Source organism: Protopterus annectens, chromosome 1.part0, assembly GCF_019279795.1.
Source record: "Protopterus annectens isolate FY-2018-M chromosome 1.part0, PAN1.0, whole genome shotgun sequence".
Taxonomy (NCBI): Eukaryota; Metazoa; Chordata; order Ceratodontiformes; family Protopteridae; genus Protopterus; species Protopterus annectens.
Window position 1 is genome coordinate 1,763,954,686 of NC_056725.1, and position 24,124 is coordinate 1,763,978,809.

Genomic DNA, 24,124 nt, shown 5'->3' on the forward strand with positions numbered 1-24,124 from the left:
CTCATTAATCATAACTAATTTATTGGCCCTTTGTGCTGGGGCGAAATTCCACCCCTTACTTAACACACAACAGTCATCATAAGAAATATTCTTACTAGATAGATTAACAATCTTAAAATTTACGCTATTTAAGTCTTCCATTGTCGTTGTTGGCTGTTCCAGTTCTTTTTTGGACCTTTCCTGCCAACCCAGTTTTTTGTGGCTGTTGTTGATTATTATATTTAGTTTTCTCTTTATAACCATCTGCTGTAACTTGGGCCCATGTTCTTTTTTGATTATCTATTCTTTCATATACCTCTATAATTTGTTTATTTTCATCTCTCACACTTCCTTTTAAATGTACTTCCCGACAAGTTGTTTTGGTTTTATTTGCATCCTTGACTTTGGGTCTGACTGCTGGTTCGTTGGCATGCTGTCTAGTTTCCCCTGTACTATTAAAATGAACGTCAGCCACAACAACTTGAATATTGTTCTTACTGCCTAGTCTTTCCGACCTTCTTACAGTGCTGACATCCTCTTCATAAATAGCGACATTTGCGCTAGTATCTTTGTGCATAGCATTACTAAAATTAGCTTGTAATTGTAACCCATATGCTGTGGCAACTACTGCCAATATTTATATACTGACAGTAATGAAATTACACTTGGTAAAACATTAGTACAGGTCCCAGGTAGATTTACATGTAGATCTAAAAATGTTATTTATCTATTAATATGTGTAGAATGTAGTTCATTCTATGTAGGTAGAACTAAAAGAGAATTGTACAGAAGAATCTATGAGCACCATTATGCTATAGGTAAATGTGATGTTAAGAATGCTATGGGTAAGCATTATGTTGAAAATAAATGTAAAATCAACTTTAAGTGCTTAGTATTAGATTCGGTGCATCCAAATATTAAAACAATTAATATAGAAGAGGAATTAAGGTGGTTGGAATAATGCTGGCAGGTTAGGTTAAATGCATGTTTTCCCCCAGGACTTAATAACAGAGAAGAATTTAAAATGTATTTAAAAAGGAAGGGACTGAAACATTAGGGAATTTGTATAGAGGTATATGTCAGTTTGTGTTGACTGTTGTTTTAATAGCTAATGAAGTTTTTAATCGCTAATTGTCAATTATTTAAATTGACTACTATTTTAGTATTTAAAATGTGTATTTTCATGTTTAAGCCATCAGTTTGAAGTCTCCATTGCAGGAGATGAAAGCGCTTACTTTTGGCTTGGAGTATCTTTTGGAGAATTGTCTCTATCTTGTGGATTAAAACTGAACTTTTATTTCTTTGTGCTGCCATCGTGTTTTTGTTATTTGGGTGTTTCACCAGTTAATAGCATGCTGCTGTGCTTTGGTTTCTATGTATAAGAAGTCATCAGACAGCACAAATAGGACAGTCATGGGGGGGGGGGGTCATAGCTTCCTGTGAGATAACTGCCATCCCATTACCTTTTGTTAGACCTGTTCTTCCATTGTCTCTCTCAAAAATCAAGCGCACTCATTTACGCAGAAGTCCCAATGTCTGCAGTTGAATTTCAGATGGAATCACTGAAGTTTCCTTAGAATGCCTCTCTCTCTCTCTCTCTCTTCCTATTGAAAACACTCTAGGTCATTGTTATTCAACTGCCCTCACATGTTATGATTTCTGAAGTCATTCAGAGACATATTAATGTTATGTTTCCTGCTGAGGTAAGGAGGTGTTAAGCATGCACTTCAGAAGAAATGTTGCTGTGTTCTCTTGTAATCGTATTTGCGTCAAATACATTCACAGACATTTACTTCAGTTTGAATCCTGACAGGTCATGTTTATTCGTTAATATTTGTCACCTCCACAGGGTGCTTTCCATCTATACTTCATCTCTGCCTTTTGATACGCACATGCTTACTCCAAGACATCCTGCTCACGTCTTGATAATAGTGAATTTTTAAAAAATGAATGATGGCCAGTACACTGCCAATCAATCTGCGGACCAGTGATCCACTGTGATGACCCCTAAAGGGAAAAGCTGATAGACATTGCTTTACACTGTATGTGATCATCTGTTTTATGTCCACCCAAAAGATTCATTTTATTTATTTAATTTTTTTAACTAGTGCTTGTTTTCACCTTCATTCAAGAAGGTCACAACAGACTGAATACACCATGTAGAAATCAAAGTAAACATACAGACCATTTGTTGAAAAGGCATACATATATGTAGTAGTACTACTCTAACATACAAAGTGAGTGCAATACTGTAAACTCACATTGGCATATATACAAGATGTACAAATTATTTGGGGGAAAAGAAATCAGGTGTGAAGAAGAGGGCATGGAAGAGAATATGAGAGAGGAAGGGCGAATGATACAAGGAGAAATAATTTATTACAAAAACACTTGTGAAAGGAAAGTTTCCTTACATTTGACATTGAAGTCCTTTTGAATTCAATGGAGAATTCACTAGCTTAATAGCTGACAAGGTGTGTGTATATACAAACATTTTATATATATATATATATATATATATATATATATATATATATATATATATATATACACACATATGTATAGATCTTTTTTTTTAATTTTGTTTACCAGGAGTGTCCGATTGAGTCACAGGCCCATTTTCAGTGGAGGCTCAAGGAGAAAATCTCCATGTTATACAAAGAACAAATAATGACCTCCTGTTATCATAAGTACACTCTCCATTAATTATTCAGCCTGTCTCGTGAACAATGACCTTATTTGTATTATGATTTTTCTTTCTATTCTTAAATGTGTGATAAATCTACAATTATTTTCCCTTTACAAATGTAAATTAATACTCATAGGTTCTATGTTAATAATATCACTATGTTATGTTCCATATCTGATGTACATACTGTTAGACTTGCTGTAGCTACTATAACTTATGTTGTATATATTGTTTGTCATGCTGTATTTACTGTTACTAATGTTTTATGTACTGTGACTTTTTGTGGAGCTTTTCTCCCCAGGCCGCCACTGAAATGGGCTTTGCCCAGTCGGACTTTCCTGGTAAACAAATATAATATAACATAAATAAATAAATAGAAACTTTACAGAAAGTATGAACATAAACAGAAGTATTAAAAATACAAAAACAGAATAATTTATACAAATATCAGAGATAAGGTAGTTTTAAAACAACACAAGATATGGAATGTGTCCTGTGACTCTCTCTCGATATATATATATATATATATATATATATATATATATATATATATATATATATATATATATATATATATATAGTTTATGTATATACATTGTCTGAGTTCACACAAGTGTCCCAACTTTTGGCTTACACTTTTGCTCTAACATAGTACATTCTATAATGATTTTCGAATAAGGTGTTGGATTAACAAATAATGACATTTGTTGCACTTAACAACTCTGTTTCATAAAAGGCATGCTAGTTCATGTAGTCTTATTTTGTGAGCATAGTAATTTCGTAGTACCGATGTTTTAAAAAGTTTCTGATTTGGAAACTTTCTACATGAGTCGGTTGCTGATAGAATGATAGATACACTTGCAAGTGTACAACTAAGACAAGCTGCATAAAGTAATCATAACTGAACGTAGTGGTTCCCATAAGAGGCTTGGGAGCTTGTTAAGAAACATAACTATTTATTGTTCAGCTTGGCATTACATAAAATGGCTCAGGTTATGCTATACCGTAAAAAGCAATCAAACAACCAAACGGAATAAAAATTCAAGCCAGCCCAAGGCTACAGACTTCCAACGGCACTGAAACCAGACCAGCAATGTAGAAAATAATCCACTTAACGAAAAACAGTAACAGAGTTTATTTGCAGATAATCCACGTAATCCAACTGATAAAAACAATTTGTACAGTGACAGGGTTAAGCGCTTTCATCTGAAACCAGACTTCATCAGAACCCTTTCTGATGTTATGATGAAGTCTGGTTTCAGATGAAAGCGCTTAACCCTGTCACTGTACAAATTGTTTTTATCAGTTGGATTACGTGGATTATCTGCAAATAAACTCTGTTACTGTTTTTCCTTAAGTGGATTATTTTCTACATTGCTGGTCTGGTTTCAGTACCGTTGGAAGTCTGTAGCCTTGGGCTGGCTTGAATTTTTATTCAGGTTATGCTATGACAGAATTACTATGAAAAATAACCATGTGAACAGCCAGAAACCAATCCAAAGTAAATATATTACTTTGCATATTTCAAGAAATTAATATATTGGCCTAAATTGTGTAATGATATTTGTGTTTTCTTTAATTTTTTAACTCCTAATGCCTGAGAAAGTGCTAGTCAAAAGCCAGGAAAGAAATGCATGAAGGAAGAGTTTTAGTGGCACACCAGCTTGTGAATTGTTTGATGTCTACTGTCATGCAAATCTGACTAAGTATTTGAACCTAGACAAGCTGGAAATGTGAGATTCTAGCTCACTGAAGGAGGGTAGATGGGAGAAGTAACTTGCTCAGGAACAGCAACTGACAAAACTGCTCTTCGTAAAAAAAGAAGTTATGTCTTACCATAACATTCCATTTGTGTTGTAGATCTTTGTTCATTAATTACAAATAGGACCTCGGTTCCGTCCTCTGAACCGATACGGCCATTTCCAAGTCTGTGCCAGCCAAACACTCTCAGCTAAGACCTACCCATAATACCCCTCTCCTAGTTACTCCAGATCGAGTTTGCCCACCCTTAGATAAGAGATGCAGTAACAGAAAAAAATAGTAGGAGGCTCCGTCTGAGCAAATACCCTAACCAGGAGTTCCTAAAGTCCACCAGGAGGCCAGACAGGGGGGAGGAGGGTGGGAAGTAATGAATGAACAAAGATATACAACACAGATGGAATGTTATGACATAACTTCTTTATCTGATGTTGTAAATCTTTGTTCATTCATTACAAATAGGACAGAGTCCCCAGCTACTTGAGTCCTGGGTGGCCCTAAGGAAGGATATTCCTGAGCACCATAGAACCAAAAGATGCTTGTCCCCTGGAGGCCAAATCCAATTTGTAATGAGATATAAAAGTATGAGATCTTGCCCAAGTGGCTGCTGTACAGATATCATCCATAGAGGCTCTGGAATGAAATGCTATAGAAGCAGCCACAGATCTGGTAGAATGAATCTTTATTCTGGAAGGTAAGGATAGCTTATTCTGTTGGTAGATAAAGGTAATGACGTTTCTAAGCCAGGAGGATAAAGTCACTTTGGAAACAGGTTTACCTAATCTGGGTCCTGCAAAGGCCACAAACAATTGATCTGTTTTCCTGAAAGATTTAGTCCTGTCCAAATAACAACGAAGCTGCCGATGCACATCAAGGGTGTGCAAAAGGTACTCCCCTCTGTTGGAATGCTGAGCGAAGAAAACCGGCAGGTCAATAGATTAGTTAATGGAAAAGCCAGAAATGACCTTGGGCAAGAAAGAAGGGTCAGTACGAAGGAACAACCTATCTGTGTGGAAGATCGAGTAAGGACTCTTGACACTCAAGGCCTGCAGCTCAGATACTCTTCTTATTGAGGACATGCTACTAGAAGTAAGGTTTTCCATGACAAAGATTTCAAATCAAATAAATCAAAGGGCTTGAAAGGAGAACCTGTGAGAGACTGAAGTACCATAGTCAAGTCCCAGGGTTCTAAGGGAGGCTTGACCGGAGGTTTAACATGTAATACTCCTTTCAAAAAGGTCTTCCATAGGCGGTGTGACAATTGAAGAATTATCAAGACCATTATGAAAATTGGCGATACCTGCTAAATGTACAGTGATCGTCGAAGCTAAGGCTCCTGCATGCAAAAGAGTAGTCAGGTATTGTAGGATCTTTTGAATAGGCATAGAGAAAGGGTCTAAGTTCTGATCTTTGGCCCAAATAGAGAACCTAGTCCATTTACTAGAATAAACTTTCCTAGTGGAAGGTTTGTGTGAAGCTAGAAGAATTTCATGAACAGAAGATGGGATGTCAGGCAGCCTGGCAATTATTGGAAGTGAAGGAACCAAGCTGCGAGCTTGAGACTGTCCAGGTTCGGATGAATCAGTCCCTGAGGATGAGATAGCAGGTCTTGGGAATGATCCAGGATCCATGGGCTGTGAATCAGATGAGGCCATAGAAACGGGAACCAGACTTGACGGGGCCAGTAGGGGGCAACAAGGATAACTTTGCTTCTCAACCTCTGAGCTTTCTGGAGAAATTTTGGAATGAGGGGAAACGGAGGAAAGGCATACAGAAGACCCGGTGGCCAATCGTGTGTTAGAGCATCCCTCCGTGGTTCCCCCTGAGGGGGGATCAGGGTAAAGTAGCTTCAGCATTTGTAGCTTAGGGGGGAAGCAAACAGGTTGCAGCAAGGCTTGCCCCAGCATTGGAAGATCCGCTCTGGTGTTACAGGGTTGAGGGACCACTCATGAGGCATCAGGATGTTCCTGCTCAGATTGTCAGCAATAAGGTTGGAACTCCCAGGAATGTGTGTTGCTATAAGGAAGCGGCTGGAAGCTATCGCCAAGTGCCAAATCCTCATGGCTTCCCGACACAGGGGGTAAGACCTGGTTCCGCCTTGCCTGTTGATATACCACACGACTGACATGTTGTCTAACTGAACTGCAATGATCCCAGAGGGTAGGGATGCATGGAATGCTTGCAATGTTAAGAAAACTGCCCTCAGTTCCAGGACATTTATGTGCAAATTGGCATCCATGGGGATCAGGTGCCTTGGACAGTCTTTACCTGGAAATTCCCCCCCCAGCAGGGAAGCGTCCGTGGTCACCATGGCCGTGGGCTGGGGAAGACAGAACAGTCTACACCAAAGATTCGTTTGTGGGTTCATCCACCATAACATTTCTTCCTTGCAACGGTTTGCAAGACGTATCATGTGGTCGAGTGGGTGAGTTAGCAACAACCATTGTGCGGAAAGGAGCAACTGTAGGATTCTCATGTGCAGTCTTGCCAGTAGTACCAGCCTAAGAGGTGTAGTACAGGACGTACTGGTACATAGGTCTGAGGAAGAAGGTCTTGGATTTGGAGAGTTATTTTCAAAAGCCTGTGAGGGGGGAGAGAAGCTTGACAGGATGTTGTGTCGAAGACCGCTCCAATGCATTCCAGCGTCTTCGTTGGGGATATTTGAGATTCGTCCTTGTTGACTGTAATCCTCAAGCGGAAAGCAAGACCTTGAGTGTAAGAGAGGCTGTGGATTAGGAGATTCCTGGTTGGGGCAGTAAGGAGACAATCATCTAGATAGGGAAACACCTGAAATCCTTGTAGTCGAAGATGAGCTACCACAACTGCCATACATTTGATGAACACTCGAGGGTCTGTCGAGAGACCACTGAACTGGTAGTGATTGGCTCCCAGCCGGAAGTGGAGAAACCTCCTGGAGATCTTTATGTAGTAGTATGTGTCCTGAAGGTCTATAGAGCACATCCAGTTGTCCCTCCCTAGGAAGGGAAGAATGGACTGTATCGCGACCATCTGGAATTTTTGAGGTTTGATAAATATGTTCAATAGTCTGAGATCCAGGATTGGTCTCCAGTCCCCTGTGTTTTTTTTGGTACTAAAAAGAATACTGAGTAAAACCCGGATCCTGTCTGGTCTGGTGGTACTGGTTGGATGATTCTTTTCCTTAGCAGCTTTTCTATTTCTTAGGCTGCTAATTCCCTCTGATTGGGTGGTACATCGGGGATTCGTTTGACGGGTCTGGGAGTTAAATCGAATGGTATTTGGTAGCCTCTGGATATTATTCCCTGCACCCAAACATCAGTAGTAATAAGATGCCCTGGGGGGATTGTTCACTACGAGTGTCACGAAAAGGTCCTTGGGATTTCTTGAACCACATTTTTCCTCACTTCTGGTTCCTGGAGTAGGACCTCTGGGGGCTGGAAAAATGTATGCCCACAGCAGTCAAGGTCTTTCCGTCTTTCTCAGTACGTGCAAGTATGTCTCGTATTTTGGGTCCAAAAAGTGCAGATTCATCGACAGGTGCATTGATGAAGGAAGATTTAAAGGGGTCTGCGAAGTCACACAACCGCATCCAAGCATTACATCTCATGATAACGCCTGATGCAGCAGCTCGAGCTGCCCCCTCGGTGGAGTGAGATATCAAACGCATCGAGGAGTTCGATATGGATTCAAGGGTAGCTAGCTGTGAGGCAACAGTATCATGCACCTCATCAGACAGTACCCCCACCAAAGAGGAAGACATTTTGGAAATTAGGTCTCTTTGGAGGAAAGTAAAGTGTGCCAGATAGTTCAGCAACCGAATGGCGAATGTCGCTGAAGCATAGGTCTGTTTCCCTAGTCTATCCATGGTCCGGGACTCTCTATTTGGAGGATGGACAGTGGAACTATCTTCTGCCTGGTCCTTCTTGGTGGCCGCCACCACGACCACAGAATCAACTGTCAACTGCTTGGACCAGTGGGGCTGGTCTTCAGGTGTAGATAAAATTTTGTCTGGCCTCCGATGGACAGGTTCTACATTGTCCGGGGCCTTCCAGGCACGCTGCACAATGAGTTTAACAAGGACATCTGTGGGTGGAGTCACTCAGAAAGTAGATGGCTGGGCACAGAAGGCCTGTAGGAACACCGATTCCTCAGAAGAAGGGTTAGAGGACTTCCAGTCTCCCAGCTGCTCGAGGATTTTGTGAATGCCTCTGAATGAGACGTCATCTGGGGAAGACCATGGGGACCCTTCCCCCTCATCACAATCAGTGTCTTCGGTGATAGATTCCTCCGATGAATCAAGGTGCTTCATCTTGCACCATTTCTTCCGGGGTGGTACCCCAGTGGGATCTTCTGAAGTGGACTCCGGAGAAGGGGTTCCTTTCAAAGAGGGTTCTTGTGACTCCCGTGCCCAGGGTCCCAAAATATAGGGTTGGGAGAGGTGCATGCTAGGGGAGGGTTCTGATACTAATGTCATTGGTGCTGACTGCGAGTCCACTACCTGTACAGCAGGTCCACCTGAGGAGGGATGGGAGTCCGGAACCGGGAGGGACAGCCTCGGAACCGGAGTCACACCTCACCCTGAGGAGCTTTGAGAGAACTTGAAGCCATTGGAGCCGTGGACATAAACGGTGCCAACAAGAAAATAGGCACTGGGCTAGGTATCAAGGTATGGATGGTCCAAGCACTGCTCCGGGAGAGCATCGGTTCCACCAGAGCCGATGCAGCAAGGGTGGACAGTGCCGACTGGGAAAATACTGCTGTCGGAACCGAGACAGTATGCACCGGAGTGGACATTGGTACCAAGATCTCCGGGATCTGGGCAGAGGCCGGAGGAGGATAAACAGAGGAAGAAGTAGTAAAGGATTCTGAGCCAAGGGGGATGGAAGATTTAGCTGGAATGGGCAATCCCCTAGCTGCCAGAATCTAATTCAGAAAAACTCCTAGTGGATCTAAAGGAGGCTGCTGAAGGAGAATCAGGTCTTTCTAGAAAGGAGCTAAACCTCTGCCCCAAAAAAGGGTTGTAAGTTGGAGAGTATATTGTCTTTGGCAGGTATGCGAGTTTTGGAGCCGACAGAGCCGAAGAAACTGTCTGCACCTTGGCTGGGGATGGTGCCGAAGCAGGTACAGTCATCGGAGCTGATGTCGGATCCAAGGATGGCACCGAAGTCATTGCTGCCGAGGTCGGAACAGAAATAGGGGTGAATATCATGGATGGCACCGAGGAAGAAGACACAGAGCCTGGAGCCAAAGAGGTCTGCGCCGAGGGGGCCAGTGAAGCATTGAGGCGACTCGGTTCTGTAACTGACGGAGATGCAGGAACCGAGTGACTCCATTTTTCCTTATGTTTTTTGGTCTTTGGAGGGGGTGAGACCTCCGTCCCAGACAGAGCTTCCTAAAAAGGTGTCTTGAGTAATCCGATTTTCCTTATGTTTTTTGGTCTTTGGAGGGAGTGAGACCTCCAACCCAGATAGAGCCTCTGAAAAAGGTGTCTTGAGTAAACCTTTTAAGATAAGTTTATTTTTATGTTCTGCTAGTGTACGATTACAAAAACTAGCACAAATGTCACAGTCAGCTCTAATATGATCCACGCCCAAACAGCAGACACAACGAGCATGTGTATTCGAGTTAGGCATCTTCTGTCCACACTTGCCACACTGTTTAAACCCGAATTTAGCTTTGTCTGACATAAGGCAAGAAGGCTATCCTATAGAAAAAAACAAAATAAGGGAGAGAATACCAGAGATGCTATTTAAAAAATACCACAAGTGGTAAGGAAGGGCCTGTCAAAGGCAGAAGAGAGGGACAGTACCAAAAATGGCAAAATTTAAATTTCCCACACTCTGGAACAAACTACATATCTGTATCAAACAAAGCTCCTCGTTAGCACTCTTCAAGAAAAATCTTAATGATTGGATGGGAGATAGGAAAGTTACCCCAGGGATCACTTCTGTGGCTCTGCTTGACAGGGGCACAGGAAAATAATTTTCTTGGGTGGCAAAAGCCAGGGTACCATTTGGCTAGGTTTATATAGGCCCTAGGGCCAATAGCCTAGTACCTACCTATGAACCTATGAAAAGGGTAGGGAATAGAACTAGGTTTTAGGCGACAGTGAGAAAAGGCTAACTTGACTAAAAAGTAAACAATTTTGAAGAAAAACTGTCTTAAAAATAGCAATTTTCTACTTAGCTTTGAGAGAGATGGCTAGCACGCCTGACTAGGAATGCGGCAAACGAGATCTGGAGTAACTAGGAGAGGGGCATTATGGGTAGATCTTAACTGAGTGTTTTTGGCTGGCGTGAGCTTGGAAATGGCTGTATCGGTTCCGAGGACGGAACAGAGATCCTATTTGTAATGAATGAACAAAGATTTACAACATCAGATAGTCTTTTTTATCTCAGTAATTTGTTGAGACTTTTGCAAGCTTTTTTTCAGAGAATGTGTAGGAACAACTGTAAAACTCAGTTCAGACCAGTCAATGACACTTGATCTGCAGACTCTCAAACGTGGCAGTTTTTTTCAGGCTTTCCATTTTAAGTGAATGGCAGTCTAATCTGGCAAATGCTAGTGCTACTTTTTCTTACAATTAGGGCTGCCATACTACATTTTGGGACAGATTTAGCTTTCCAAAGGAAAAAAATCACATCAGGATATCTGCCCCCATGACGGCAGACAAGGATAAAAAATAAAATTAGCAATGAATACTTATTTTGTGACAAACAACTTTGAGAGATGCAGAAATTCATGACTAGATAAAAAATATATGCTTTTTCATCATTTGCCCGTAGTGGTCCTTTAAGTATAACACTGTTCTTATATGCTTAGTTGCTAGAATAACAGGTTTTGCACAACCATGCATTTTCTGAAGGATATGAAGTCTAAGAAGTCTGAAACTCAGATGTTTATCATTATTTAAGTTTTGCAATCCTCATAAATTTCCTAGAAAACCACAAATCTTATGAGGAACAGACCAAAAATACAGCATAAAATCAGGGACAGTGAAACATATGCTCTGATCTCTCAACCTCTTAGGGCAAGAATCAGGGAGAAATTGCGAAAGGCTCAAAATCATGGGTACATTTTAAGCTTTACTCTTGTTACCAAAGCAATGGATGAAGGTAAAACAGTTCACACCACATTGCCTTAACCTGGCCAAGCCTTTTGACACAATCTCCTACTCAAGTATAGTAGAAAAGCTGAATAAACCCTTACATCACTAGCTAGACTGCCAACTGGCTCACAGGATGCAGGAGATCAAAACAGGTGAGGCTACCACTAGAAAGAAACCAGTCACCAGTGGAGTCCCCCAAGGTTTGGTGCTGAGACTTTTCCTGTTTGACATCTACTTCTAGGAAGTAAAAGCAAATGTCAAAGGGTTTTGGCTGACTAAGCTTGAGATGACCGCAAGCTAGGAGTAGTTACTGAATCCCCAAATAACTTAACCATCATGCAGCAAGGTTTGTTTGAAACAATAACTGGTGCCAAAATCATGAATTAAGACTAAACTCAAAAAAATACATTATCAAATTCGTCTACCCCCAGGGAACTACCAAACTGACAATACCGCCTCCCATGAGAGTTGACCCAGCTGTTTGGCATTTGGGAACTTGTGTGGTCAGTGACCTAAATGTTGACCAACATGTGCCCAGTGTCATAAGGAAGTCTTTCTATACTGCAAAGCTTATGAAAAATTGATTGCGACTAAGATCTAGAGATGTTATTGTCCCCCTTTACGAAGCCCTCATTAGGTCAATCATTTTGTATAATGCCCACTTTGGCATGTATCTGCCCAGACATATGCAACAACTGGAATGCCCACAGAGATACTAAAAGGATACAAGTCCTAAACAATACATCTTGCATGGATCACCTCAAAGCCTTATCACTATACTTGGTATCCTACAGAGTGCTAAGAGGTGACCGATGTCTGGCATACAAGGCATTCTCCAACCCAGCACTGATGGACCTACTGAACATCAGCAAGTCAAATGGCATCAGAAATACTTAGTCCAAATATCGGCAATATTTTACTTGAGGGCCTCACCATTTCGTTTTGCGCAGAAGTGGGCGTGTCACGAATTGAGTGACAACCCGGTCTGCATATGTAATTAGCTTTCAAATGCATACATACTTTTGGGATGACTCCTTCAGCATGCTATTACAAAAAATATATTAGACAGTTATCTTCAGCACTGACATCTCATTAGCCTGGGAATCGGACTAGAGCATATCCTTTAGCAGGTGTTGAAAGCTGTTCTAAACCAAAATGACAACTGGCCTAGCACTCAGAATTTTTGGAAATCACAAGTGGCAATTTACACATAAAAACTCAGTACTGTTTCCACCTTCCTCCATTTGAATTTGAAAGCAGTAACTTAATTAGTTATACTAAGGCTGCAGCCTTTCCCCTTCCCTACTCACTTGTTCTCAGGCTAATGAGGTAAAACAGCAATGTGACACAAACCAGAAGGAATAATGAGAAATCTAAAAGACAGCCACTAGGTTTGTTTGAGTACCAAGTGACTGCCCAGTTTAAAACAAACACAATAGCAGACTCATTACAGATCAAGAATACAATTCATTACTCCTCCGTCTATTCAGCAAAAGTGGAAAAAATGCAAGCCCGCGACTATATACTGTAAATTCACACATAGTAGCTTTCATTGCAACATGTACAAGGCTTGATGCACCTCTTCCTCTGCACTCAGAATTTTTATTTTTATTTTTATAGTTAAGATGACTGGGAAAGTCTGACTGCGCAAACTCTGTTGCCAAGAGGCCCCAGGGGAAAACTCTGACCGTACGTAACATGCATAAATGTATATAAAAACTTTTCCTTTAAACTTACATGAATGTAAACTATTATTTTTCATATGAATGTGCATATGAAATGATTGAATAACCTGCCTGCTACATTCTGGAGGGAAGCCAATGAGTTCAGTGGATGATACACACTGATTTCAAACGAGTTATTAAACTGCGATTACTGCATAATGAAGTGCACGGGTATCGTTAAACTGCATTCCCTTACCGTCCATGTTACCAACTGATGTTGGTAACGTTTTACTGTTTTATTTATTGTTATATTACATGTCAGTGCACTTGTTTTCTTTTTTGACATCCGATGGTACATTCGGAGGGAATGCATATTCATGAATGACATATCACGGGGGTGGGTTTTGGGCGGGGCTTGCTACTGCACATCTGGTGAGTCCCTCAAGTAAAATATCGCCCAAGTATCTACGCAGATTGGTATGGATAGACAGATATATATCACAGAGGATACCACTGCTCCTGAACAGCCTACCCATTTAAGTAAAACAAAGCTCATCCCTGTCCATATTCAAATACAACTTGGATCTAAGGATGTGCAATAGAAAATGCACCTCAGGAATGCCCCTTGTGCCACTAATGGAGAGAGGCAGTTCCTAAATGCTGCATACCTTACATGGGTTCCCCTCAAATTATGTGTGGTATGCTCACAGTTATCCTTACTATTACTAATATACAATTATCAGCCATGGGATGGGTAAGACCCATTAGGAAATGTTAATTCAAGCTCCAAAATGGAAATTGGCAGAGCTTAAAATGTCCTCCAAGTGAACCTATGTTGAGGTAGTAAATTTGTTTCAAAAAGTGCCCTTTTTAGATCACTAAGTGCCTCTCTTATCAATCACACAGCCTTTAACAGCTTCCGACACACACACACACACACACACACACACACACACACACACACACACACAGCCTTCAACAGCTTCCACTCCCTCTGGTCAGAAGGTTGAAAATTTGATCTAAAATGTAAGCGACAGGCAGCATCTTAAATGCCATGGCGTCTCAGTCTCAGCCTCTCCCGCATCTTAACCGCCATGGCTTCCCGATCCCAGCCTCTCCCGCTCGTTCCTCATGAGATATTGTAGATATAAAGACGTTATGTACCTACCATAACATTCCATGTTAGTTGTCTTCATCTCGCCTTCCTTCTTGCTGTTTGGGTTCGGAGCTGATCCTCGGCTTCGACTTGGCCATCTTCTATAGCTCGAGAGCCATTTACTGGCTTGAGGCTACCCCTTATCCCAGAATGCCCAGCGTCAGCTACCCAGATCTTATTTGTGATAGCGCACACTAGACATTAGTAGAATAACCAGTTACTAAAACTGGTTGTCGAATACACCTAAACAAGGAAAGAGTTATAGATTTACCTGGCATGTGAAGTAATAAAAGATACTCAGCCAGTGAAAAAAAAAGTGAATGCCTCACAATCCTCTAGGAAGGGGGAAGGAAGTGTCCCGTAAGAAGAAAGGCGAGATGAAGACAACTAACAAGGAACGTTATGGTAGGTACATAACTTCTTTATGTTAAGTTGTCCATCTCGCCTTCATTCTTGTTGTTTGGAACAGCGTCCCTAGCACCTAAAATCCTGGGTGGCTCATTGGAACAAACTCTTCAGAACAGTAGAACCAAAAGAAGCTCTGTTCTGGGAGACCATATCTACCTTGTAATGAGAGATAAAAGTGTGGGGGTTTGCCCATGTGGCAGCTGCACAGATTGAGTTTATGGGCAACCTAGACTGAAACGCTACAGAGGTGGCTAATGGTCTAGTGGAATGACCTTTTGGTTTAGCTGGTAGCTCTTTATTTTGTAACTGATAAATAAAGGCAATAGTATCAGATAACCATCTGGATAAGGTCACTTTAGAAACTGGAAGGCCTTGTTTGTTGAAAGCATAAGAAAGAAATAACTGGTCTGACTTTCTTAGTTCCTTAGTTCTATGGAGGTAAAAACGCAATTGTCTGTGTACATCCAATTGGTGGAGCTTGTATTCTGCCTTGTTGCTGTGATTAGTAAAGAAAACTGGGAGATCTATGGATTGATTTAAATTGTTCTCTGAGCAGACTTTAGGAATAAAGGATGGATTGGACCTCAGAGAAACTCTGTCCTTGTGAAATACCAGGTAAGGAGGACGAACACATAGTGCTTGAAGTTCTGAGGCACGTCTAGCTGAAGTGATAGCATCCAGAAAAAGTGTCTTCCAAGAAAGAAATTTTAAAGGGCATGATGCTGCCATTTCAAATGGAGGCAGAATTAAGGAGGCTAAAACTAAATTGAGATTCCAAGGAGGGGGAGGATCTCTAACTGAGGATCTAAGAAGAGATGTTCCTTTCTTAAAGGCTTTGCAGAGCTTATGAGACATTATGCTAGAATTAAACATACCAATATGAAAATTAGAAATGGCAGCTAGTTGTACTCTAATGGTAGCGGACGCCGCACCAGACTGAAAAAGCTGTGTTAGAAATTCAAGAATTTCATGGATTGGGGCTGAGAAAGGATCCAAATTTCTAGATTCTGCCCAGTAAGAAAACAGTTTCCATTTACTAGCATATGTTTTCCTCGTAGTAGACTTATGTGAGGAAACAATAATATCATGGACTGCTGGGGAGATATTGGAAAGCCTGGCTAAGGTTGGAAGTGGAGTGTGAGCTGGTGAATTTGAAGAGATTGGTGCAACCCACCTGATTGATGAATCAGAAGATCTGGAACCGGGTCCAGAATCCACGGTTGATCCAGAAGGTGGAGGTGTAGGAACAGGAACCATATTTGTCGAGGCCTGTATGGGGCAATGAGGATCATTTTGCAACCCAACTATTTTGCTTTCTGTATGAGTCTTGGAATTAGGGGAAAAGGGGGAAAAGCATAAAGGAGTCCCTGAGGCTAATCGTGGACTAGAGCATCTCTGGGTATATGACCTGGAAGAGGAAGAAGGGAGAAGTAGCTGCTGCATTTGTTGTTGAGAGGAGTGGCAAATAGGTCGCAGCAAGGCTGTCCCCATTTGTGGAAGATAAGATCCGCAACTTCCTGATTCAGAGACCACTCGTGAGGCATGAGGATAGCTCTGCTGAGCCTGTTCGCTATAAAGTTGGATTTCCCAGGGATGTGCGTTGCTATCAGAAAACGTTGGGAGGAAATCACCCATTGCCACAGTCTGAGTGCTTCTCGACACTGGTCCCGCCCTGTTTGTTGATGTACCACACCACTGACATGTTGTCAGTTTGGATTGCAATGGTCCTGGAAGGAAGAGAGTCTTGAAGGGCTTGCAATGCTAGGAGAACCGTTCTCATTTCTAGGACACTGATATGCAGATGGTACTCATGAGGTTGCCAAGTGCCATGGACTGTCCTGCCAAGATAATGCCCCCCCCCCACCCTATCAGGGAGGCGTCCGTGGTCACTGTGGCTACCGGAGGGGGTTATATGAAAGGTCTGCCCTGAATTACTAGTGGGGAGGCCATCCACCAAGAAAGGTGCCTTTTGCATGTTTCTGTGATCAGGATCATGTGAGACATGGGTAATTCCTGGAAAGACCATTGCGTGAAAAGAAGCCACTGAAGGATTCTCATGTGGAAATGCACTAATGGGACAAGAGGAATTGCAGCTGCCATGGACCCTAGAGCTTGGAGGACATGCCTGACTTGAACCCTTTTGCTCTGCATTAGAATTAACACTTGTTGACGAATAGTGGAAACTCTTTCCTGTGGTAATCTTGCAAACATTTCTTTTGTGTTTAATTCTGCTCCTATGTATGTAATAGACTGATAGGGCAACAAGGCAGATTTTTCGAAATTTACTGTAATGCCTAGTCGAGTGCATGATGTGACTGTATAATCCCGCGCCTCTAAGAGTTGATGCCTGGTGGTAGCAGTCAGGATCCAGTCGTCTAGATAGGGAAACACCTGGAATCTTTGACGCCTCAGGTGAGCCGTGACTACTGCCATACACTTGGTGAACATCCTGGGGGCTCAGGTGAGACCAAAGGACACAGCTCTGAACTGGTAATGACTGGCCCCTACCCGGAAGCAAAGAAATCTCCTGGAGTGTCTGTCCATCTTGATATGGTAGTACGCATCCTGAAGATCTATGGAGCACATCCAATTGTCCTGACCCAGAAAAGGGAAAATGGACTGCAGTGTTACCATCCGGAACTTTTCTTTTTGTTCAGATTTGTTCAATCTGCTGAGATCCAGTATTGGTCTCCAGTCCCCTGTCTTTTTTGGTACTAAAAAGAATCTTGAGTAAGTTCCGGATCCTAGTTGGTCTGCGGGGACTTCTTGAATGGCTCTTTTTTCTAGCAGTCTTGAAACTTCTGTGACTGCTTGATCCCTTACATTGGGTGGGAAATCTGGGATGGGCTTTTTCGATTCTATGGGGGATTGATGGAAGGGAATTTTGTAACCTCCGGATATGATGGATAATACCCATCTGTCTCTTGTTATATTTGCGGTTTGTCAGTTTTGTTTTCTTAGTTGCTTCAGTCCTGGTTACTTCTTGTTATATTTTGCCAGGCTTTTGGGTACAGCGAAAGTCTTCCCCCGACTGCCTCCAGAGGTGAGCAGTCAGGCAACCCTTCAGGGATGCTGGAAGGGTTTGGCAGAGAAAGTTTCTCTGTCACCCTGGTTTTGCGGTCCCCCTCTGCCACAAGGGCGGCATCTGCTATTGTTGTTTCCCCCTCTGCCCCTAGGGGAAAAAATCACCATGTGTGTCAGGCAAGGATCCCTGGGATTTTCGGAACCACATCTTTCCACTCTTCTGACCCTTGGGATAAGGTCTGGAAGGAGTGGAAAAACGGACTCCCACGGCAGTGAGAGTCTTGCCTTCCTGCTCACACCTGGTCAACGCGTCTTTCACCTGAGGCCCAAAGAGAAAAGAGCCATCAAAGGGAGTATTGGTGAAGGATGCTCAAAAGGGTTTTGCAAACTGACACAGCCGCATCCAAGCATGTCTCCTGAGAGCCACACCTGTCCCTGCAGCTCTGCTCACTCCATCGGCTGCATAGGAAATCAGCCTCACGGAGGAGTTGACTATGGAATTGAGAGTCGCAAGCTGAGAAGCTACTTTGGCTGGAGCTCCCTCAGCTCTAGGATCTTGAAGGGTATCTCCGAGCTCTTTCAGGAGATCCCTTTGAAGACGTGTAAAATGGCATAGATAATTCAGGGACCTCATTGAAAAAGTCGCTGAAGCAAACATTCGCTTTCCATATCTGTCCATCATCTGAGACTGTTTGTTCGGAGGATGAACAGATGAAGAGGTCTCTGCTAACTCTTTCTTGGTGGCTGCTGCTACCACCATGGCATCAACGGGCACACCTTTGGAGAGGAATTGCTTGTCCTAGAGGGGGCTGTAATAAATTTATTTGGTCTCCTCGGAGTAGGTTCCACAGAATCTGGAGCTGACCAAGCCTTTCAAACCACTACAGACATGAGTGGACTGAAAGGAGGAGATACCCAGGAGCTGGAAGGTCAGGAACCGAATGCATCCAGGTATACAGACTCATACTCGGTAGGGGCTAGGGAAGTCCAATCCCTCCTCTGCATAAGCATTTCAAGGATGTCCGAAAAGGAAACATCTTCAGAGGGAGACCTTGGGGACCCTTCCGATTCATCCATGTCTGTATCTGAAGTGACAGACTCAGGGGAGTCTATGTGCTTCCTCTTGCACTTCTTCTTCTGGGGAGGCTCCTCCGAGTGATCAGGGGAGGCTTCAGGAGAAGAGGGTTCACCCAATGGGGTGTCCTGGGGCATAGGTTCCCTACGCTTGGGGTCTGGAGGAGTAGAGGTTGGCACAGACACCACGGGGGAGGAGCCGATGGAGCTGGCAGTAGAGCTGTCTTGGGGGACAGCACACTCTGCATAATCTCGAAGACGTCCTGACCTCTAGGCAGAGAAAGCTCCGGCTCCGAAGAAACAGGAGTCTTTCTCCGCGTCAAGGGTGACAGCTCCGAGGCAGATGTTGGAACCGAGCTCACCTGCGCCGAAGCTCCGAGAGGGAAAACGGGGTCAGACAAGGGTCCGATGCCACTCCCCCCCCTTGAAGCCGACGAGAGAGCCTCGGCATCCAGATCCCTCGATAGAAGGTACAATCGAGGTAATTGGAGCCGACGTCGGAACCAAAGGAGAAATGATGATTGGCGCCGACAGTTCTACTGCCTGCAGATCCATGGTCTCCGGCTCCGAGCTAAATGTAGTCAGAGGAGGAATAGAAATATAGGTGGTTGGAGCCAATACCTGTTGAGATGGCCTGGATAGAATGTTTGCCAGTGCCTGCGACTTAAGCAACCTACTTACTACTCTCTCCACATTATGATCCAATAATCTAGAGGCTCGAGAGGAGAGGGAAGAATGATGGCTACATTCACTCTGTAACAAAGGTAACTGTGGTGCCGAGTGGATTGACTCCAAGGATGGCGACCTCAGTCTCTAATGGTTTCGAGACAGCTCAGAAATAGCAGATGGAGCCAATGGAGGAGTTGTCTTGTCAGTGCCAGCCAGTACCAACTTACTTGGTTGGTCAAGTAAAGGAGTCGGCTCCGAAGGTGGAGCCGACGGCTCGACAGACTTAGGGGATTTTGCTGGCTGAGTACTTTTAGCCGGAGAATCCTGAGGCTTCAATAATCCCCGAAGGATTAATTTGTTTTTGCACTCCTGCAGGACCCTTGGACTAAAAGCATGACATATAGAACAGGAGTCCTGCAGGTGAACAGCGCCCAAACAATAAACACAACTAGTGTGCCCATCTGTCAGAAACATTTTCTGACAGCATGAGTCACACTTTTTGAAGCCAGATACCTTAGTATCTTTAGAAAGTCTAGTAACAACAACAGCACATCAATAATGAAAAGCTATACTGTGCAAAACAAGAACAAATAGACTTTTTTTTTTTTATTTACAGTTAAAGAATAGAAGGAAAGCCTCTAATTTAAACGGCTATCCTGGGGGTGGGGGAAGGGTTACCACCTGTCCCACTTTGCGAGGGACAGTCCCTCTTTGGGTAGTTGTGTCCTGCAAAAAAATTGTAAAAATGGCAAACGTCCTGAGATTTTAGGCCAAAATTATTTCCTACATTTTATGTAATAGTTGCATAAAACAGTTATTCTGTATCTGAAATGCCTAAATATTATAAGAAACAGTATAAACAACTAAAATACTACAAGCATAAGCTTTAGTTAGGCAAAAAGGTGAAGTTATGGACTTTGTACTGGCCGTGGGTGTGTTTTGGCCTGCAAAATCTGACGTTTAAAATGTCCCACTTTGGGCATTTGAAAAGGTGGCAACCCTAGGTGGGGGGGGGACTCTCTAATTTAAACGAGTTCAAGGAAACAGAAGGCCTGAGAGTTATGGAGCGACAGCCAACAAAGCTAAAATACACAAGAACGCAAAAAAAAAGGATACAGGAATATTATCTATATACAAAATAGACAATTACTTGACAAACTTTCAAGAACAACAACAATATATAATAGAAAAAAGATTATACTAAGCCTAGGGTTACCATATTTGGACGATAAATTCTTTGTCGGGGCAAAAGCTCTTTCACAGTAGGTGAAGACCAAAAAAAAAAAAAAAAAGGTCTTTTAGTCTTTAATGAAGAAAATCGCAGTTCCACATTAAAGACAAGTAGCTCCATGTTTGGTGATTTTTTGATTGGCCCGAAAACTTGCACAGCAGACCCTCTTCTGTTAAATAACAATACTTACACAGTCTTTCAACCATAAAAATAGCTTCTGCCTTCGGCACCTCTGGCCATGCAACAAATTACAAATACAAACAACGATTCAGTGTGAAGATTACCTTTGTCTTTAGTCTTTTACTTACTTCAGGAATAGTTCCCCAGTGCCAAAGCACACTACCGTTATTCCCCTTCCAAAGGTACATCTTCCCAAAACTCAAAAGATTATAGAACAATACCCAATCTCTGCTCAATAGCTAAAATCTTTGAAAATAATTCTTTGCAAACAAATGTTTAAGCACATCAATAGCTATGGTTTCCTTTCAGATAAGGGGCATGGCTACAGAAATGCCTTTCCACTACAGTTCTTCTCTCAGCAGTAGATGCAATCTATATCTATAGTAATATCAACAATGGCTGCATTACAGCTGGCTTATACATATGACTAGGCCTAGGGCATTGAAACTATAAATCAAAACTGCTAATTTCCAAACTGTCTTGTAAACAAAGTCCATTTAAATAACCAACCTTCAACAATCGGCTCACTTGGTGCAGGCAGGTGTCCCTTAGAGATCAGTTTAGCCAGGTATACTAATTTTCTGTTTATTAATTAATGACTTTCACTTTATGGAAGAAGACTATCCCCTCACTGAATGTTATTATACACCGGCAACATTCTTCTACTAGAACACACACACACACACACACACACACACACACACACACACACACACACATGTCCTTCACTTCATCCATGTGCAGGTGTGGGGTTCTTCTTTTACACCTTAGAGGTATGTTATCAAATTAAGTTCACAGTATGCACAGGATAAGGAATTACATACATCAGTAAAGCTTGCATTCCATCAGTGTTATTCATTAAATTAATGTTAACTGATTTTCAATTAATTCACTTAATTCCATTAAAAACATTAAATATGACTTTGCTACTTCACTGAGGCATTGTTTATTTTACCTGACAAAGATACAAACTGCTTTCTCTGTTCTCAGTCCTGATAAGCACAGGATACTGACTATTTTCAGTTTGGCCTTCAAAGCAAAATTCCTGTAGAACAGTGTTATCCTTGGATGCCATATATGTATCTACACATCAGCACACACATATATTAGTGCTCATGGTTAAAAAACTGCATTTTTCTAATACTGTTTAATTTAATGTGATAAGTGAGGATATGTAAAAAAATATTTCATAAAATAAAAATAAGAACAGAATGATTTTAATATATCAAACCTCATACAGTTTGATTTTATTAGATTTATTTACCAATCTATTTAGTTTATCAACATTTGTCTTTATTATTTACTAACTGATTATGATATGAGAAGTACTTTTGCATTGTTTTTGTGTGCATTCCTTATAAGTCTCTAACCTTCAGATATTTTCACTTGGGGAGGGACACCATATGCTTGTGTTTTGAGAGGCCCACCTTCTTGACACCATATACACTCCTTCTCAGTTCACTTATTCTTCTTGATTACTGAAGTAGAAGAGGTAATCCTTCCTCATGTTGCCAGAATCTTTCCATCTTTGGCACTGTACGAGTTGTACTTGTGCACTGTTACCTTTGTAATGTGTCTGTGAACTGCTGAGTGGGGACTTTCCTAATACCAAGGTCATCAGTATATAATGTCATGCCAGGTCTTGCCCTGCCTGGAGTCAGAAGATATAATAAATATCTTTTATACTAAGAACCAGTAGTACCGTTATATTGGCCTGCACCAAGCTACTCTTTCATTGTGTTGAGATGCTAATCACTTGTTTCTTGTGTTCTTTCAGTCATATGCATTCATTAACACATAATGCTGATAGTTACTCTCTGCAAAATATCTGTGTAATAATAATACTTGTCTTCTCTCACTTAAACTTCTACATTGGCAGATTTACAGGAGGGCTGAGTCTGCCTGGCATTCCCCATCCATGGCAGCAGGGTCTTTATTATGTCAGATCTGCAACAGCTTCTAAGACTAAGAGTGTAGTTAACTGAACTGAACACAATGTCACCAGTAGACACTGGCAGTAGTAGAAAGGGATCAATAGTGCATATGATATACACACCACACAAACTCGCTTTAACTTTAAAAAAAAAAAAAAATTTTACTAACCAGAAGTAGAAAAATCGAAAAACCATCCGAAACGGAGACTCCGACTCTGTGACTGATGACCGGCTGTCACTGTGGCTGGGTCCTCCTCCCTGACACATACAGTCCTGCTTCTCCCCACGCAAACAACACAGTCTCGCCGCTCTCGCGAGCTCTTCTACCTTCTGCGCATGCGTAGATTTGAAGTCTGACTCGGGATTGTAAAACCCAGACAAATCTCGGAAGTTTAAAAAACCACCCGGACAGGAGCACAAAAAGAGGACATGTCCGGGGAAAACTGGACGTATGGTAAGCTTAACTAAGCCTGAGCCAGTAAGGAAGCAACCTCGCAGCTGAAGTGGCAAACGAAATCTGGGTAGCTGCCGCTGGGCATTCTGGGATAAGGGGTAGCCTCGAGCCAGTAAACAGCTCTCGAGCTATAGAAGATGGCCGAGTCGGAGCTGAGGATTGGCTCCAAACCCAAACAGCAAGAACGAAGGCGAGAGAGACAACTTAACATCTTGTATTGTTTTGGTCATGCCCACTGTAATGTCATAAGTTTGGCCACATAGACCCGATTAAACTGGGACACCCGAAAAAGTACTAAGCATATTCCTGAAAAGCTTTAAGCAAAAACTAAACACCCTGCCCTTCTTTAAAGTACAAGACCGCCACATGACAGCTACTACACAAACTGGCAGCCTGGCATGCTTACGATTACGCACGTGCAAGAAGCAAAACTGCCACTCAGCATAACCGAGCAAATGTGCCCTCATAGCTCTCAACCAGTCAGGGACACTTTTAAAATATCAGCAGTATTAATTTGAGACGGGACAGACTAATAGGATGGCGGTGGTGGGTGGTGTGTGGTGGTGCCGCTCGTCGTGTCACGTTTGCACAGCGTTAAAGCGATTCTCAGATCGACAGCACTGTGTTGTGTCGTGAATGGGCGCTCCTGGCTTCGTAAAGGTTAAGTGCGTTGCGCGCAAGCCAGCATGTAAAAACTCTACTGCAATCATCAGGCGGACGAGTTTCGCTGTGGCGACTAACCGGAAAAAAAAAAGACGCACACACACACAGACTAATAGGATGTAAGTTAATATTTTCAGAACTGAAAGAAATCTAT

At 42.3% G+C, this 24,124-nt stretch overlaps 1 protein-coding gene across 4 annotated transcripts in view; it reads right to left on the reverse strand.

Moving 5' to 3' along the window:
- CFAP206 (cilia and flagella associated protein 206) overlaps positions 1-24,124 on the reverse strand; it is a 1,515,781-nt gene that overhangs the window by 1,490,828 nt on the left and 829 nt on the right. For 2 of the 4 annotated variants that reach the window (XM_044069228.1, XM_044069245.1), the window contains exon 1: positions 23,023-23,379. The exons of the other annotated variants lie outside the window; for them this stretch is intronic. In XM_044069228.1, the coding sequence (XP_043925163.1) occupies positions 23,023-23,120 (98 nt within the window). In that variant the 5' untranslated portion in view covers positions 23,121-23,379. Of the gene's footprint in view, positions 1-23,022; positions 23,380-24,124 lie in introns of those variants that run through there. 4 annotated transcript variants of the gene reach the window in all.